At 35.2% G+C, this 18910-nt stretch overlaps 2 protein-coding genes across 16 annotated transcripts in view; both read left to right on the top strand.

Moving 5' to 3' along the window:
- Positions 1 to 2833: 2833 nt before the first annotated feature.
- LOC131163758 (oleosin G-like) lies at positions 2834 to 8360 on the top strand. 3 transcript variants are annotated; one of them, XM_058120489.1, is made up of 3 exons: positions 2835 to 3380; positions 6732 to 6850; positions 6949 to 7143. In XM_058120489.1, the coding sequence occupies exons 1-2, from the start codon at positions 2911 to 2913 to the stop codon at positions 6823 to 6825; spliced, it is 564 nt and encodes a 187-aa protein (XP_057976472.1). In that variant the 5' UTR covers positions 2835 to 2910; the 3' UTR covers positions 6826 to 6850; positions 6949 to 7143. The 3 variants fall into 3 exon arrangements, with proteins under 3 accessions (XP_057976474.1, XP_057976472.1, XP_057976473.1); XM_058120491.1 differs by lacking the exons at positions 6732 to 6850; positions 6949 to 7143 and adding an exon at positions 7956 to 8360 and having other exon boundaries at positions 2834 to 3380; XM_058120490.1 differs by having other exon boundaries at positions 6097 to 7143.
- Positions 8361 to 17835: 9475 nt separating this feature from the next.
- LOC131163757 (glutamyl-tRNA(Gln) amidotransferase subunit C, chloroplastic/mitochondrial) overlaps positions 17836 to 18910 on the top strand; it is a 34156-nt gene continuing 33081 nt past the window's right edge. For 5 of the 13 annotated variants that reach the window (XM_058120483.1, XM_058120480.1, XM_058120478.1 and 2 more), the window contains exon 1: positions 17847 to 18304. The gene's annotated coding sequence lies outside the window, so the exon portion shown is untranslated. Of the gene's footprint in view, positions 18305 to 18910 lie in introns of all 13 variants that reach the window. The other 8 variants (XM_058120485.1, XM_058120484.1, XM_058120481.1 and 5 more) reach the window with 3 other exon arrangements.

Raw genomic sequence — 18910 nt, 5'->3', positions numbered from 1 at the left:
GGAGAATTTGTTTACTATCCTTTTAGGGTTTGTATATATGTATAGATGTTACTCTGGTATTTAGTTTGAGATTATTTATTTATTTCCACTACGTGATTGTTATATATGGTATTAGGAAGAGGTGATTGGAACATGTAGTACCCCGGGCCCCACGTGGCGGCTCTGGGGCATTACAGATAAAGTGTCCAATAAACCGCTACTCCATTTTGGAGAAGGAACCGATATAGCTAGGTTTCAGGGTCTGATATCATGCCCTAGTGTTCCCTTTTAGAGTGGATGCAAATGCTCAGCTCATAATTGCATCTGGTGCACCTTGCAGTTGTATCAATACTTTGAAAGTATCCAGATGGTCGACAAGATCAGACGAGCTTTCGTATCTCTCCAAACTCGACATTTTAAACTTACTAGGTAGGGGAATGTTCATTACCTCTCTAGTGAAGGGTGAGTCTGAAGACTTCAATGAGGACTCCTCGAAGGACGCATTGCTGCGAGCCTCCGTCATCATCTTCTCTAGCTCATCAATTCTTATAAATCTGTCTTTCAGTTCATTTGATCCCTGTTCATTGATTCCCACAATATTTGCTTCCTCCACCTTCTTTGCGGGGTTGACCTTTTCATCGATCCCCTGTAGGACTGGAGCCTTCCCACGTTACTCGAGATCTGCTTGCTTAAGGTGGGGAACAAGTTCCTTATGATCTTTTTGTTGTATGATCATACTAAACATGTCCTCCGTCCTTTTCTAGAAAACAAGGAACTCATCTCTTGTCACACAAGCATGGTCACCTGGTGCGGAGTGTACGGACTGGGGTCACTGGTCACCCATGGTAGGCTTTGACTTTGAGTTATTCGATGTGGTTATGATTCAAAGATTGGAAAAGGAAACCTCTCAAGAATTTCCCATAGATGGCGTCAACTGTTGCTGAATGAAATTGAACGATCCTTGGAGATGTTCCTTGATCACGACCACCTGAATGAGAGAAGGTATGAATGGCTTGGAGGATTCGAGGTATACTCCTTGGGATCACTCTGATGTCTAAGTAAGAGACTTTGTTAAGAGGTTTATTGCAACAGTAAAAGAATGGGTATGGATGAGATGATCCTTACCTCTTCCCCGCGTCCCCTTTTATAGTGGTGGAGTTTGACCCTGCGGTGATATGACATTTATCACCACATTATTGCACTTGCGTGAATTGCTGTGGCTGACATTGATTTAGGTGTTTTGTAACCACCCCCGTCAATATGAGTGATTTAGTCTCCTCGTTGTTTATGGAAGACGTTTTAATGAGGGAGTCAAATTTCGGGCTCACTCTTTAATGAAGATATTTTTGGAGTATATCACTTTTTTATCTGATTAAATAGCTTAATTTAATAATTTTTTATTAGCATTCCCTAGAGGTGACTCAAGTTATAAACTATAAACTCTCTCAATTAAATGGTTAATATTCAATTTGTGAAGTTATAACTTTCCATTTGACACATTACTTTATATTTAAGTGAATAAGGATAGAGTTACCAAAAAATAGTTATTACCAAATATGAAATTATACATTTACTTGTACCCTTTTTTTTTCCTCCATTGATAGCTCACATGCACAAAGCTTGTACTATACAACAAAAAATAATAACTTTTTTATTTAATTTTAATATTTCTTCTCCTTTCTAATTTTATACTTAAAATGTTCTATATAAAATTAAGTTAATTTTAGTCATCAACATACTTCCTAAAAAAATAATAAACAAAATAATGTCAATAAAATCTTTTCAAAATGTCATGCAAATTTAACCCTCAATGAAAACATCTTAAAAATAAATATTTTTTTAAAAAATATTTTTTATAAATACTTATTTTAATAAGTAATGTTTGATTTACAATTAAAAAAATGTCAGTTATGCTTTATGGTTCAGAACGTTAGGCAATTGAGAAAAAACATGTACAAAAAGTAAAAGTTGTTTAAATATGAATATTAAAGTAGATGAGTGGTTTAACATTAAATGATAAAAAAAGAAATAAGCACATACGCAATTATTTAGAAATAACATCGATTGAAAACATGATAAGGGAGGAACAACATAGATAGCTTGGGCATTTGAAGCTCATATCTATTAGAGCACTTGCGAGGAGTGAGTTATTATTGTTTTTGGTATGAAAAAAGGGTAGGTGTAGACCTAAAATCCCTTGGAATGAAATAGTAAGGATTTAATATCTAATATAAGAAAACATCTTTGATTAAGTGAATTAGAGAAAAAGGATTCATATAATCAATCCGACCTAGTGGAACTTAAGGCTACTTGTTGTTGTTGTTGTTGTTATTTTTACCATTTAAAAATATTTATTTTTAAAAATTAAATTATTTTCACAAAAAATAATTTTTTTTTAAAAAAATGAAGCTCTTACAAAAAATAATTTTAGATCATTCTTAAATAATTATTTTTTCAAATCAAAAAATACTTTCCTATAAATAATTTCAAATGATTTCATAATATTTTTAATAAAATAAATTATTTAATCGCGTCAAATTTTTTAGAAGTAATTGTATTCTTCAATTAATCAATAATTGTAATTAATAATTACATCAAAATTTGGTTGTTCTAAAAAAAAAAAACTTATATCCTAAAAAGAGTTTCGGCAAATCCAGACTTGCGTACGTCTCTCGTGATGCTTTTGAGGGATGCAAGTTACCCTTGGAGCACGTACTATGCCCTTTTGCCACGCGTCAGATGCCCATCAAACCACTCTCATGCTAACTTGCCAGCTTCCGGCATCTGCTGCAGATCACGCCACGTTTCCCGGCACACCCCTTCTATATATGTATATAATCGTCCTTCACCCTCTTGATCCCCAATCTCCAGTTTTAACCATCCGATTTCACCAGAAGGCCTATCACTCAGTCACGGCCGTCTATCGTGTCCATGGATCAAGCTAAACAGGTGACCCAGAAACTCCATAGATCGGCACCGTCGTCCCGCCAAACCGTCAAGTTCTTGACGGCCACTACGATCGGCGCGACTCTGCTGCTGCTCTCTGGGTTAACCTTAACCGGGACAGTGATGACCTTAATCGTGGCTACGCCGGCTTTTGTCCTGTTTAGTCCGATTCTGGTCCCGGCGGGGATAGTGGTCCTCGTGGCCGCAGCCGGATTATTGTTCTCCGGCGGGTGCGGCGTGACGGGGATGTCGTGGATATATGATTATGTTGCCCGAAAACACCCGCCGGGAAAGGAGCAGCTGGATTATGCGGGGACAACAGTCGCCGGCAAAGCTAGGGAGTACGGAAAGTACTTGCAGAGCAAGGCTCGGGAGGCTGCTCATGTCTTGATGAATATATATATATTGAGCGACGGCGACGGGGGATTCTTTAGCGTGCGTGAATCAATTGCAAGGTGGGAAAAATGTGTTAAGACACTGTTTGTGTATTGTAATTCTCGAATCATGTTGATAGATATATGTTGATGACGGGCAGATTCGTTATAATTTAAAGTCACTACTTAAATCAGTTCGATATACATAGGTCTAAAGTTCATAGATAATGATGATGGTACGATAAAGTTTTCATGTTACATTAATAGACAATTTTCACATAGTATTTATAAATAGACGAGCAAAAAATTATTAACAGAATATTAATATCTCCATACACTAAGAGTTGAGTTTGAAAAACTATACATTAAAGATTTTGAATTAGTTTTGAATTATTTTTTAAAAGTTTTGGATATTCTTAAACAATTAAGAAGATATGGTCAAAATTTAAAAATGTTCAAGTGAGAAAATTTTTTTTGATCATATATACATATATATGTTTTTTTAGCCATTGAAGAATCCAAAAATTTGAAATTCATGGCTATTGATGTACTTATGGGGTATTTGCAAACCTATGAAATTTGCTTTTCAAACTAAACTTTCAAAAAGGTTTGTGATTGAGGTTGAGGAAGAAGAAGTTATTCGACCTCATCCAATAATGATGAAAGGAATCGAAGACGTGGAAGAGGATTGAATTTGAGAAGATAAAAATATGACAAATCTCAAATGTAGAACTCTCAACCATGTTGAAGAAATGAACTACTGTTTTGGAGAAGAAAAGTGGATCCTACTCTACTACTAGCATGCATATAAAAAAGAAAGAAAAAACAATAATAATAACAAATAAAAAAGAAAGAAAAAACAATAATAATAACAAATGTCATTGTTAATAATTAATTATTTAATGAGTTAGATGTATGTTGTCGTTATAAGATGGTCTTATCTCTTTGCACGCATTATCATAAAAAAAAATTAAGAGTTATAATAATGACTTTAAAATTGCATATGGTTGCCAATGTCCTATCTCATTGTTAGAGAGGCCAAAAAATTAACTAGCACCTAATGCTCCTCGGGGGGCCCCCCCCCCCCCCCCAACCTCATAGTATTCACTTCAAAAATTCAGAACTCTTTTTTTTTTCCCCTTCGGAAAAAAAAATCAGCTAGGGTCTAAGGACAAAGGTAGAGAACAAAACTTAGAATGTCAAAGGATTTTTACCATCTCGTTCACCCAACCATTGAAGCTAAGGTAAGAATTGAAGCTCTTCAATTAATTGGTAGATGATGCTAGGTAAAGTTTGTTATATGTAACATAATATCATGAACGGAGGCAATTGCGTTATAGTTATTGTTATATGATGTCATGTGTCCCCCTTAACGAATGGACTTTCCTAGTTTGATGAGAACCATGATGAATTTTAATTGTTCCTATATTAGATTTCATGTTGCATTTGTTTATTGAATTGAAAATCATTTTATTATTATTAGAAGGAAATATGGTCGTTGGTTGTCATATGCCATGTTTAGTTATGGTTGTGGGTCTTGCGGTTGGTTTTTAAAAGACTTGTGTATCCTTATTCATGTGTGTGATTACTCAGTTGTAGTTGCTGCTCTTGCTCTGTCTTGGTGGTGATTGTTGTTTCTACATGCTTGTATGTGCTATGTCTACCTCTTATTTTAGACTTCTATAACATTATTCAATACTCATGGCTACCTGAATTTGGGACCTTTACATTGCTTTTTGTTTTTTGGCCTTTTTTCTTTGGCTTGCTTACTTATTGTATTGTTGTGTTTTGATATTTTGATTTTTTTTTTTATAAAAAATTCAAGTCTATGTTATGCTTATTTTCTTTGCTATTTTTTAATTCCATTTTTGTTATGTTTTGTTTGCTTATTTTGTTCATTTTTTGCTCTTTGACTGTGTTCTTTTTAATTAATTAGAAGTCGAATGTTGGTCCTTTCTTTACTGTATTTTATTGTTGCCCATTAGTGATTCTTTATCGGGTTTTGTTGTGTTGATTAGTGTGTGGATGAATATTTGATAATTTGCATTTTTAAGAGGGGTATTCCAAATTACTTGTTTTGTTTTCGATTTTTTTTATAACTAAACTACATGGGCCTTCAAATAATTTTTTTAGAGACTACTTTCTTCAACCAGGGTAAATTATGGATATAAATGTAGGTGACATTGGAGAATGACAACCTAATGCTGCAATGAAATTATTGACAAGAAAAAAGAATATTTTCAAGTTGTTTCAAGGGAAATAATTGCAATGGAGAATATTGAAAGCACATTTCTGAGATGCCATCTTTTACATTTTATAATATCTTGATATGAACATAAGCTATGGTATCTTTCCTGTCTTGTCAACACTTTTGATTATCTGGCACTAGGTGTGTTTCGACACATTTTCTTGTTTGCCTTTTGATTCTAGGTCTATAATATGCTCATACTTTGTTTTGCATCTTTTGTGCAAACATATGTTATTGTCCCTTTATATTTACAAATTGAAGTTAGGGTATTTGTAAAGTGAAATAGCTACTATGAAATCAGATGTGTACAACTTTGGAGTTCTCTTGTTAAAGCTTGTAATTAGAAAAAGACCCAGTACTAATCCATATTTTCTTAACAAGGGCTTAAATGTTGTTTGTTGGGTGAATTCTTCGAGCCTCCTTTTGTGATAAGGGAATATGTTAGTCTTGTTATTATAATTCACTTACAACAAGTAAATATTCTAGAAGGATATGTTGTGCACTATTACCTTCTTTATGTCACTAATTTAAATATAAATGATTTTGCAGCTTCTAGAGTAAATGGTGTTATCATACATTGCAAACAAGAGTCATGCACAAGCTAGGTTGCATGATTGAGAGGGACTTTTGATCATTTAGAGTTGAATAAAAATGATGTGCTTTAAAAATAGAAAGAATTCCACACCTTAGCTTAAGTACACTATTATACAAAACACTAATACAAAGAATAGTGAAATTTAGTTCTTTGTATTCAATTTTTATATGTAGTGTAGTGACCCAGAAAATAATAGTATTTTAAAATGATAAGAGGGAGGAAAATGGAAACAGGAACAGAAGGAGGCAGTAGACTTCGTCGACAACATCGCATTTTGGAGAAATAAAATTTCAGGAAACTACCAAACTTCGTCGACAAATACAGGATTTCGTCGACGAAGGTCTTCATAATCTCATCGACGAGGTCGCATTTCATCGACGAGAAAAAACCGAGCGAAGGTTTGGGCTGCTCTGAATTTAGTCGACAAAGGATAAGGTTCGTCGACGAATTTACTGAAGGACTCGTCGATGAGGTGACGTGTCTCGTCGACAAATCTGACCCTATAAGTAGTGAAAAATCATATTTTTATCACATTTCAGTGCCTCTCTCTCTCTCCTACGGCCCCTCTCACTTCTCTCTTTGATTTCAGCCCCACCAGTCGCCGTATCAACGATCTGAAGCCACCACGACGCTCCTGGCGAAGTTCTCTACAAGTCTTCTGGAGCGGATTGTTAGTAAAATGAAATTGGATTTCATTTCAAATTCAGGGTAATGCCTTTTAGTCCATTTTTGGCCATATGACAATTATAAGAAATGATGTAAGCGAACAAATACTGATATTTTATTCTGACAAACGTTGTTTTTAGGGTGTTATGTAGGAGGCCCTACGAATGTTAGGCCAGTATACCATAGGGGCTTTTCAGTAGTCAAGTAAGGGAAATATGCTATGCTAGGAAATTTTGAAATATTATACAGTTTATTAAATTATGAAAATTATGTATTAAAGTATGGTGTGGCTTGAAAATATGAATATAGTACGGTGATATATTTTATGAATTTAAGTACCATGATTTTATGAATTTCAGTACCATGATTATATGAATTCTAATACCATGATTATACGAATCTCAGTACCATGATTATACAAATTTCAGTACTATGATTATGCAGTTATTAGTGTTATGATTATATAGTTCTCAGTATTATGACGTATGAATTACAGTTACAGTTTATGCAGCATCATGGTTATTACGATTATTTTAGAATCATGGTAAATCAAATAGTAGTATATAGAGATATATTATATAGTATCAGACCCTGTTGGACTATGCAGTTACAGAGCACGGTACCGTTGCTACAGATATTATGTTATGTTATGAGTGCAACCACCTATTTAGATAATACGTGGTAATAGGTCGATTACCTAGGCCCTTGCTGTGGACAGACTCCCCATCAAATATGAGTTGAGGTGGGTAGATCAGATCGATGGAGTATAGTGATTTACCCTGGTCGGCCAGCCAGTGTAGATCCCGCCTACGGGCCGCACAATCCTATCATGATTGGTTAAATCATAACACACAATTATCCACAGGGAAAGTTTTCAGTTACTATTACGTATGTACAGATTTACAGAAACTGGGAACATACTTATGTATAATAGAAGTACTTTGAATAGTAACCTACAATACTGTTATGTTAAGCAACATGGAAAGGGCGGTGTATTTTATTACTTGTATTGTACTTACATATCCAGTTATACATGATTATATGAAAATAGATTTTCATAATACTGTAACTCATTTTCCATACACTAATAATAACATATTTCGTCTTACTGAGTGTTGGCTCATCCCAGTGTTGAATCATTTTTCAGGTGATCTAAGTAGGCGAGCAGACTAGGCTCGTAGATAGAGGGGCTTCTGTACTACCCTGTCAGTAGATAGTGGGTATGTTTGTGGAGAATTTTTGTATATCCCAGCATAGTTGAGGATATTTTGGGAAACATGTAGTACTCTGGTATTGTATGGTATTGTATATATTTACATATGGTTATGTTTATTTGAATTCGGCTTCTCGCTGCTTAGGTTAATGATTAGATTTACCCCCAGTATGGTATCAGAGCATGTAGATTATCATAATATAAAAAAAAAACATCGAAATTAAGCAGGTCGTTACATGTAGAGCTAAAGAAACTTTATCCTTACTTTTTGTGGTTGTAAATTTTACATTAGACAATGTAATGTATTTTTAATTCAATAAAATTAAATTTTTTGGTTTACTTTTATTTGTATAATATAAGCATAGTACTTTTATATTTTAAGTAATTTGAATAGTTTATATGATTTACAATAATTATTTATGTTTTGAATTTAGATACTTTTACTAACAATTTTTTATCGTTTAGTAGCAAATCGTATTGCCATTAAACAATATAGAGATAAGAAAATCATGGACGTTATTGTCGCAACGTCCCGAGAGCGAGGGTGCCCTAAGGAGGCAAATAAAAATGATTTGATATTTTTGGAAAAAATTGGATGTTGCAATCGCCACTAACCTTTTGCAGTTTGGTTAGAACGCGTGATTACCACCCAATTAAGGGTAGAATTGGTCCGTGTGACCATGATCAGGATCTGGAGTTCGATTATGTGAGAGGAAGGTACTAGCACCTCCTACACACACATTTTATGAAAGGTACCTAATTAATTAAAAATTATCCCTTATTAAATTTATTAGTCTTCTATTTTACTCCCTTTGAAAAATTACAAAACACTAATATACATGCACATACATAGACAACACATATATTCGCATAGTATATTTAATATAGAGTATCCCTCGGAACTAAAACACGTGTGGCTTAAAAAGCCCGTGTCCCTATTTGAAATCATAGGGATACCCCCACACAAAAATACTTAATAAAATAATACAAAAATACTAGAAATAATAAATATCGCAATACAAAAATAATGTAGAATATAGTTGAAAATACCATAAATACGTGAGAATAATAATGCTCATATATCATAGCAATAACACATTATCTATAATAATAATATTACTATAATAACACACACACACACACACACACACACACACACATATATATATATATATATATATCACATAATATTAATAACACATAAATATTAATACAATATTATAATACCTCTATAATAATAATCATAACACGTAAATACTAGTATTATACCATAATAGTACTACATATATACCCTAATATTAATAATACATAAATATTAATACAATATTATAATACCACTATAATAATAATCATAACACGTTAATACTAGTATAGTACTACTAAAGTAATAATACACATATATCACAATATTAATAATAATATAGTATGATAATAATACGTCTTAACAAAACCCTAACAATAAATGATCAAAACCTCAATAATAAAACTCTAATATTAGCAATAAAGGAAAATTTTAATAACATGGCAATAAATCAAACCCTAAAAGTTAAATGTAATATGGACAAATATGGAAACAAATGAGACAAAATTATGGAAGACAAACCCTAAAATAAATATACAATGTCAATCCAACCCTAAACAATAATATACAATAATATGGAAGTAATCAAACCCTAAAAATATCAACGTCCAATAATATGGAAATATGTGATAATAATTAGGAAACATATCAAATCCTAAAGTTGAAATGCAATAATAATATGGAAATAAATCTGATCATAAAAATCAATATGCAATAACATGCAAATAAATTAAATCCAAAAATTAGTATACGACAATATTACAAAATACCCTAAATAAATATGACTTAAATAATACAACTACAATAATAATATACATATACAATATAAATGACAGTAAAATAACATAAACATGCAATGCAATATATAATAACGATAACATATAAAATAATAAACCGTAATAAATATATGATAATTAGACAATACAAATCATAAAATTACCTAAATGCATGCATGATATAAAAAATGATAAAAAGCGATATTATGTACTCATGACAATATATACATGAGGATAATACGAACCAAAAAATCCCACCTTTGGAGAAAGATAGGGAGAAGAGTTGTAAGGGAGGAGGAGCTGGGCACTGTACTGTAAGGTGGTGGTGCAAGGGAGCGTGTGCAGGGAGAGTTGCACGGCTGTAGTGGTATGGTGGTTGCCGAGAGATTGAGAGAGGGAGAAGCTGCAGGGAGAGTTGCAGGGCACGACTGCTGGTTTAGGGAAGAGGCTGCTGCTGCTGCTACTATTGCTGGGAAGGGTTGGCTGTGAGGAGAGATAGAGAGAGTATGCCGAGAGTGAGAGAAGAGAAGGGGAGAGCTACGACTGTTTGCTGGTTTTTTCTTTATGGTCATGTGTTTTTTTCTTTTTTTTGGCTTCTGGTGTGTGGGGTTAGGAGAGGGGACTGGGATGGAAGGTAGTGTCGGCTTGCTGTGTGTGAGAGTGAGAACTGCTGGTTTGAGAAAGAGAGATAGAGAGAGCAGTGAATGGCCGTGAAGGCTCCCTGCGGCAGTGTGTGTGTGTCTCTCGTGTGTGTGTGTGTGTGTGTGTGGTTGTGGGCTACAAGAGAGGGAGACTGTAACGACCTGCTAATTAAATTGATTTTTTTTTTATACACTAATATTTTACTTGCTCTGATACCATGTTGGGATAAACCCAACCAAAACCAAAGCAGCAAGCATCGGAAATCATGTAACATAACCATAAATTATTACATACAATACCAAAGTTCAGAAATGTTTTCCCCAAAATACCCTCAACTAACTAGGGTAATACAAAAATGCTCCCAAAAATGATACTCACTCTCTGACAGGGCACTATAGACGCCCCTTTATTTGCGAGCCTGATCTGCTCGCCTACCTGGATCACCTGAAAAATATTTCAATACTGGGATGAGTCAATGCTCAGTAAGAAGAAATATGCTATTACTAGTGTGTGACAAATGAGCTACTATATATCATGAAATCTGTTTCATATAAACATGAATAACTGAGTACAAAAAGTACATCACAAATAATAAAGTACACCACCCTTTTTTCCCTATTGCTTGACATATCAGTATTATCATTATAATTCAAAATACTTTTAGTGTATATAGTAGGATCCCCGTTTCTATAAATCAATACGTAAGTAATAGTAACTAAAACTGTTCCCTGTGGCTATCTGTGTCATGACATGCCCCTCATGACGAGGTTGTGCGACCCATAGGCTCGATTTGCCCTGACTGGCCAACCAGGAATAAATCACTGAACTCCGTCAGTCAACCTACCCACCTCAACCCATATATGGATGAGGAGCCTAACCTCTTCAAGGGCCTAGGTGGTTGACCGTACCACGTATTATCTAAATAGGTGGTTGCACTCATAAAGTAACATAGTATCTGTAGCAACGGTACCATACTCTGTAGCTGCAAGTCCAACAGGGTCTGATATCATATAATATTTTTCTATACATATCTATCTGTTTTACCATGATTATGAAATAACCATAATAACCATGATACTGCATAACGTACTGAATAATCATAACATGGAACTGCATATTCGTAATACTGGAATTCGTATAGTCATGGTACTGAGATTCGTATAATCATGGTACTAAAATCCGTAAAATCATGTACTGAAGTTCACATAATCATAGTACTTAAATCCGTAAAATCATGGTACTGAAATTCATAAAAATTATGAAACTACAATTCGTAAAACATATCCCCGTATTACATACATGTTCACAAGCCACACCATAGTTTAATATATAATTTTCATAAATAAATACACTGTATAATATTTAGAAATTTTCTAACATAGCATATTTTCCTTACCTTAACTTTGAAAAGCCTCTACTATACTCTAGCCCAATACCCGCAGGGTCTCCTACAAAACACCCTGAAACCAATATTTGCCAAAACTAAACATCAGTATTTTTCTACCTGTATCATTTCCTATAACTACCACAAGGCCAAAAGAAGACTAAAAGGCCTTACCCTGAATTTGGGATGATTTCCAACTCCGATTTCTCGACGATCCACTCTGGTAGATGCGTGGAGAACTCCGCCAGGAGCGTCGTGGTAGCTTCAAATCTTCGATTTGGAAACTGGTGGGGCCGAAAATGAAGAGAGAAGGGAGAGAGAGTCGTAGGAGAGAGAGAGGAGAGAGAGAGCGGCGAGAGAAATGGTAAAAATCTTGGGTTTTCACTCTTTATAATGTCGGGTTCGTCGACGAGACATGTGACTTCGTCAACGAGCCCTTCACAAAATTCGTCGACGAAACCCTGTGTTCGTCGACGAAATTCAGAGCAGCCCGAATCGTCTCTTGCTATTTTCTAGTCGACGAAGTCCTGTGTTCGTCGACGAAATTCTGAAGACCTTCATCGACAAGACCCTGTGTTTTTCGACGAAGTTGGGCAATATCCTGAATTTATGATTATCTAATATTATCTCCAAAATGCAATGTCGTCGACGAACGCTACTACAGCCTCCTTCTGGTTCTGTTTCTATTTTCTCTCTCTCTTTAATATTTAAAATGCTATTATTCTTCGGGTCACTACAAAGACTGTGTTGGGTGTGTGCATGAATAGAGTAGTGTGCGTGAGAGGGAGAGGGAGAGGGAGAGGGAGAGGGAGAGGGAGAGAGTTATGGCAGGCAGTGTGTGCCCCTTGCCCAGCGGTCGTGTTCGGTGGAGAAGAGAGAGAGAGAGAGAGAGAGAGAGAGAGAGAGCAATCATCAGAACTATGTGTGTGTGTATGGCCGTGAAGGCTCCCCCTGCCGCCTTATGTCTTTGCATCTGTTGCTTTTATAAGCTACTAATTTGACAACTTGAATGATAATGGGATTTAAATAATAAGATGAAGGAAAATGGAAACAGTAACAGAAGGAGGAAGTCGACTTCATCGACGAACGCGAACATTGTACTCTGGAAGGAATAACCAAAGGGAATCATCATGGCTTCGTCAACGAATACAGGGAATTCATCGACGAGGGCTTAAGAGAATTCGTCGACGAAGACTGAATTTCGTCGACGAAGAAATACCGAGAGAGTTTGAACCGACTGAATTTCGTCGACGAAATTATTGAAGGATTCATCGACGAATGACGTGACTCGTCGACGAATCTAGTTCTATAAATACTAAAAATCTGAATTTTAACTTCATTGCTAAGCTAACTCTCTCCTATCTCTCCTCCCTTTGGTCCTCTTTCTCTCTCTCTCTTCGATTTTGGGCCAAATTTATGTCGGTTCGACGTTCTGAAGTCACCACGACACTCCTGTGGAAGTTCTCTCCAAATCTGTTGGAGCGGATCGTTGGTGAAAGCAAGTAGGAAATCATCCCTAAGTTGAGGTAAGGTTTTTTAAGTCAAATTTGGTCTTACGACAGTTATAGGAAATGATATACACATAGAAATATTGAAGTTTAATACTGGGAGTTTTCAGTTTCAGGGTATTGATTAGGAAATCCTACGGGGGTTAGACCATGATATTTTAGGGGCTTTCTCAGTACCCAGGTAAGGGAATAAATTAAAACAATCATTTTCATACAAATTATTATTACTTATGAGAAAAGTTATTTTCGGGAAAGCATGTATTATAGCTACAGATTATGAAGGAAAATGTACGTTTGAGAAAATTCTACTATATGTTGAAATGTGTATATATATGTATGAGATGCTAGAAAGTATGATTTTAAAATGCAATGTATGGTTTTATACAGCAAATGTGTGGCATGAATATTATTTTACGTGGGAAAATATTATGATATGATGATGATATGAATGCAGTATGATTTGAGAAATTATGAAAGTATACAGTACATTATGATTCTGAAAAATATATGATTAAAGGATTATTTTCAGAATGACGCATGTATATATGTATGATTTTGGCCCCAAGCCGTATCGGCGCAAGGCCATATATATGTATGATTTCGGCACAAGGCCGTATCAGCGTAAGGCCATATGTATGTATGATTTTGGCGCAAGGCCGTATTTACGAAATGTTCAGCACAAGGCTGTAATTATAAAAGATGCTATATTATCATGTACTATATGTTATTAGAACCCGGGTGTTAGTTTAGTTCAGTTTCAGGAGCTCGGTACCATAGTTATATACATCATATGTCTATGTTCAGACTTGTGCTAACCACCCGACGAGGGGGTGGGAGATGGATAGTTGATGTAGCTTTTAGTGTAGAGTTGTAGACGTCCACTTGGCAGTCCGGACCAGGGTGTGGCGGGCCCATCGTACTTACAGACACATTTGACTCGGCAGTGGTCAGCCAGCCATTGTCGGGTCCGGCCTTCGGGCTACACAACCTGTCATGGGGGGTAATACATAACATTAGTTAGCTATTCATCCTGAGTATATTTTCAGTATTATCAGTTATAACAAATGTTTTATGTACGATATGATTTATTAGAAAATATGAAAGCATGTGATACTCAATATGATATGATGAACATTTACGAAAATATGAAATGTATTGTATATGTATAATTGCATTAAATGTTCATATTGCCACACAGCTGTATTTAGTTTATTTTCCCTTACTAAGATGTGTCTCACCCCCAACATTAATTAATTTTTCAGGAAACCCTAGTGACCGGCGGGTCATGGCTGCCGTTGAGTTAGGGATATTATCTCGTTAGGAGGGTAAGATTTTGTACTAGGGTCAAAATTATTTTGTGTTTGATCCTAGAGTCATTTTGATGTTTTATGAGGATGTATATAAATACAGTTACATGATGTTGTAGTAAACTCTGGTGTTATACTTTATGGATGGATGGTTTAGATTTTATGCTTGCTGCTACTTAGGTTTCCGCTGTGAATGACAGGTGTTCCTGTTACCTACAGGTTCAGGTAGACTTTTCCATTTATTATATTACATTTTATATTAAGAAATTGAGGGTCGTTACAACTAACACCTCAAGAAAACCCTAGCGTGCGCGTGTGTGTTGAGTGGACTGTAAGAAAACTTTTATAAATATATTGCAGCCAAAGGATCTTCAATTATCATGAACTTCACATCTATTTTACCTTTTATACAGAAAATAAATAAATTATAACATAAACTTTACATATCGAAATAAGCCATATTAAATCGATCAAAAAGAATATCCGGAGAATCCATAGAAATCGTTTCTCCCACTTTTCCTCGGTCTCTTTCTTTCTTTCACCAGATTTATGAGATTTCTTGATGTTCAGAGAGTAGAGGCGGAGAGAGGACAATTTCCTATATGCCTTTCTTTGCTTTACTTGCAGCTAACATCACTATTCAGCTAACCTTTAGAGCTTATGAGCTTAGCCTCTTCTCTTCCTTCTTTTTCTCTCTTTTTCTTAGCTTAGCTTGATGTTGGCTTTCCCTTACAGCTACTCCCCATAACAGTAGCTAATGAATATAATATAGGAATACCCTTCAAACTTCTAGCCATAAATATCTCATTTATTCTAAGCTAATCTTTTTATGTTAACCCATAAATTCATCCATTCAATATCCTTTATCATATGGGATATATACCCTTTATGTGAGACCCATATCATTCATGTGGGACATATCCTTTGGGATATAAATCCTACATTCTCCCACTTGGCCCATATGAATGATATTAATATAGGTTAGCAAATAACCATAATGTGCACAAAATATTAGCTTACTTATACTTTCAATGAGATTACCATAATATCACAATTAAGCACCCTATTAGCACGAGTCATGGTAGTAAATATCATTAGAACGACATCTTCCCTTCCATGTACCACAATTGCTAATAGACCACTTAACTATGATCCATAATAGGAGGTTACCATACTGTCCCTATAATGTGTTTGTCAAAGACCATTTCTGTTTAACAGTAATCCATCTCCATAATCACGTGATTGATGGTAAATAGAAATAATGTTCATAAACACTTTTATTAATATCATTATACATGTTATAGAACAAAACATAAAGATCCACTATCATACATTAGGGATTACAACAAAGAATCATGTGATTAGCATGTTCCTTAAATGCCTTTGGTGTCAATCTCTTCGTTAAAGGATCTGCTATCATTCATGAATTTAGTCCTTATATGTTCTATAAGCACTGTCTGTTTTCGAACTTCCTTCTTAACGGCCAAATATTTAAGCTCCATATTCTTAGCGCCGTTAGAATATTTGTCGTTTTTGAAGAAAAAGACTGCTGTGGAATTATCACAATAAATTCTCAGCAGCCTGGTTATACTGTCGATAATCCCAAGTCTTAAGATAAAGTTCTGCAACCACAAAGCATGAATTGTGGCTTCAAAGCACGCCACAAATTCAGTTTCCACAGTAGATGCTGCTATTATAGTCTGTTTGGCGTGACTTGTCAAACTTTAGAAGACCCAAACCCAAGTTAAATTTATGGTCAGCTAACTTTTGAGAAAAAATTGGTTTAACATATACATTCTTCAAGTTCCAATGGGTTGGCAAGTGGTAAATGATAATTTGGTTTTTTTAGGGAAAACTAGTTGACCAAATATGGTCACCCTTCATTTGAACGGGACATAATCATCATACTTTTAAAACACCAATTTGTTCATTGATTTGACCAAATGTGAAGCTTGATAAGTTGTTTATGTCTTTTTGATATGAACCCACAAGCTCCGATTGCACACGATGATCTACACATGCCAAGCAGACCCATCACAAGAGCTAGAGCCAAGAAGGTCAATGAGGCTATGCAAGAACTAATCGAGAAGTTGCTTGAGCAAGAGTCAATGAGGGCCTTGAACAATAAAGAAAAAGATTTCTTGAAGAGCTTAAGATGCTAAATTGTCTAAAGGCGTGTGAAGTTGGAACCTTAAGCCAATAAGGGTTGTTTGAGGAATTTTTATGGATTAAATAGTGGGCTAATTGTATCGATTAAGCATGACATGTGATTCGCACATGTTTCATTAAATGACATGACACATGGCATGTGACTTGCACATGTTTCACTAAATGACACATGACATGTGATTTGCACATGTTTCATTAAATGACATGACATGCTTAAGGTTATGTGAGATTATTTTATTGGCCATATTGATGTCATAGTTTATTTTTATTGGCCGAACTGATGCCATGAGTTTCTTTTATTTTTTATAAGTAGTCAACTCTCTATTGTATTAAAGGATGATTATTTTTTGTTGAATACAATTATAAGTAAGGTTTATTTTTCTTCAAGTTGTTCATTGAACTTTCATCGAACTTATCAAAGGTGCTACCTTTGTGGCATTCATCCATTAATTTGATATTCCTAGTTTGTGCTTCACGTCAAGCAATAGGTCAAGGATCCTATACCATGTCGAACCTTATTTTGGGTTTGGGGTTTTGATAAATCTGATTTGGGGTCTCCGGACGTTTGTTCTTGGGGTTCCGTATTATTTGGTATCAGAGTTTTGGTTCTCTTCCGCCACACTTTTCAAATCTAAACCAAAAGCAATCCATAGGCTTATCTTATCCGGTTCAATTTCTAACTGCTTAAGTTTTTGGGAGGGATGGTGGTCTAACTTGGTATTAGAGCACACTGGGCTCAAGCCTTGTGATCTAATACACGTTTTAATCTTCAGAGTAGATCTAAAAAAATGAGAAAAAATTCGTTAATCCGAACCGAATTTGACCTATTTTAAATGATTATAATTAAATTACTTGTTAAATGAATCGAATATTATTTTTCATATTATATCCGCCCTCTTAACAGATATTGGGTTTATCGGGCGGAGATCCGCCAACCTGCTTAAAAGTCTAGATTAACGCGTAAAGCCCAACAACACCCCCAACCCACTTTAGCCACGTCCAATTCACTGCCAACTGCCCAGTGCCCATGCGCACCCCGGCCCAGATTCTTAGCACAGGCCACAGACAGCACTGTACTCTGCGTTCTCACTTCCGAGTTCCCGTTCACTTTCGTTAAGGGTTTCATACTTAAATCTTTCGTCGCCGTCGCCGATTGCCGCCCATCGCTCGCTCGCTCGCGGAGCCTTGTGAGTCTGACAACCCTCGCCTTGCGGTGTTGCCGTACTTTCGCCAGTTCGCTGTTCGCCCATCGCTCTCTCGCTCGAGTCGCTCGTCTGAAATCTGAATCGTCTGATTATTCTCTCATTCTCTGCGTTCTCACTTCTCATTCACTTTCGTTTAGGGCTTCGCTTTCGTCGTCGTCGACTGCCGCCCATCACTCGCTTGTTGCTTCAGCTTCACGAACCACGGAACCAGGTTCAATTCTCTCTCTTTTGGGGAAATTTGTCTTCTGAGTTCTGACTTCTGAGTCGTTTGTTGGTTTTTGATTTTTTGATTTTTCTTTTTCTGTTTTTTAATTTTTATTTTTGATTTCGTTTCTGTAATTTTTGACAATAATACCAATCAGCCCATAAAAATTTTGTCTTAAGTTGTATTTGAGGTAGTTGATTTCGAGCTTTGTACTTAGATGGTATTCAATATAATTTCACACTAAAATATAATTCTACAACTTATTTGAAGAAAAGCAAATATGTCGGGAGAAAATTCAATCGATGTTAAGAGTATGAGTTTTGAACTTATGATTTTAATTGTTGTGAATTTGAAAAAAAAAAAAAAAAAAGTCAGTGCAATTTGAGATTTGTAATTTTAGCATTGCTTGGCTACTTTGTTGGTAGAGCAAGAGATAAAGAGATAGTTTTTAAGAATTGAGGTTACCTTTCATTCAATCAATGTCTAGTTTAAGGATATAAAATCATGATATAAGAAATTGATAGTTTAAAAAAATTAAAAGATGTTATCATAGTAATGTAAATAAGAATGCATCATAACATTGAAAAGAGAATGATAATACCCTATTTTTAA

This window comes from Malania oleifera, chromosome 9 (assembly GCF_029873635.1).
Source record: "Malania oleifera isolate guangnan ecotype guangnan chromosome 9, ASM2987363v1, whole genome shotgun sequence".
NCBI classification, from domain to species: Eukaryota; Viridiplantae; Streptophyta; class Magnoliopsida; order Santalales; family Ximeniaceae; genus Malania; species Malania oleifera.
Note: the sequence above shows the minus strand (reverse complement) of the source record. Positions and strands in the feature narration are given on the sequence as shown.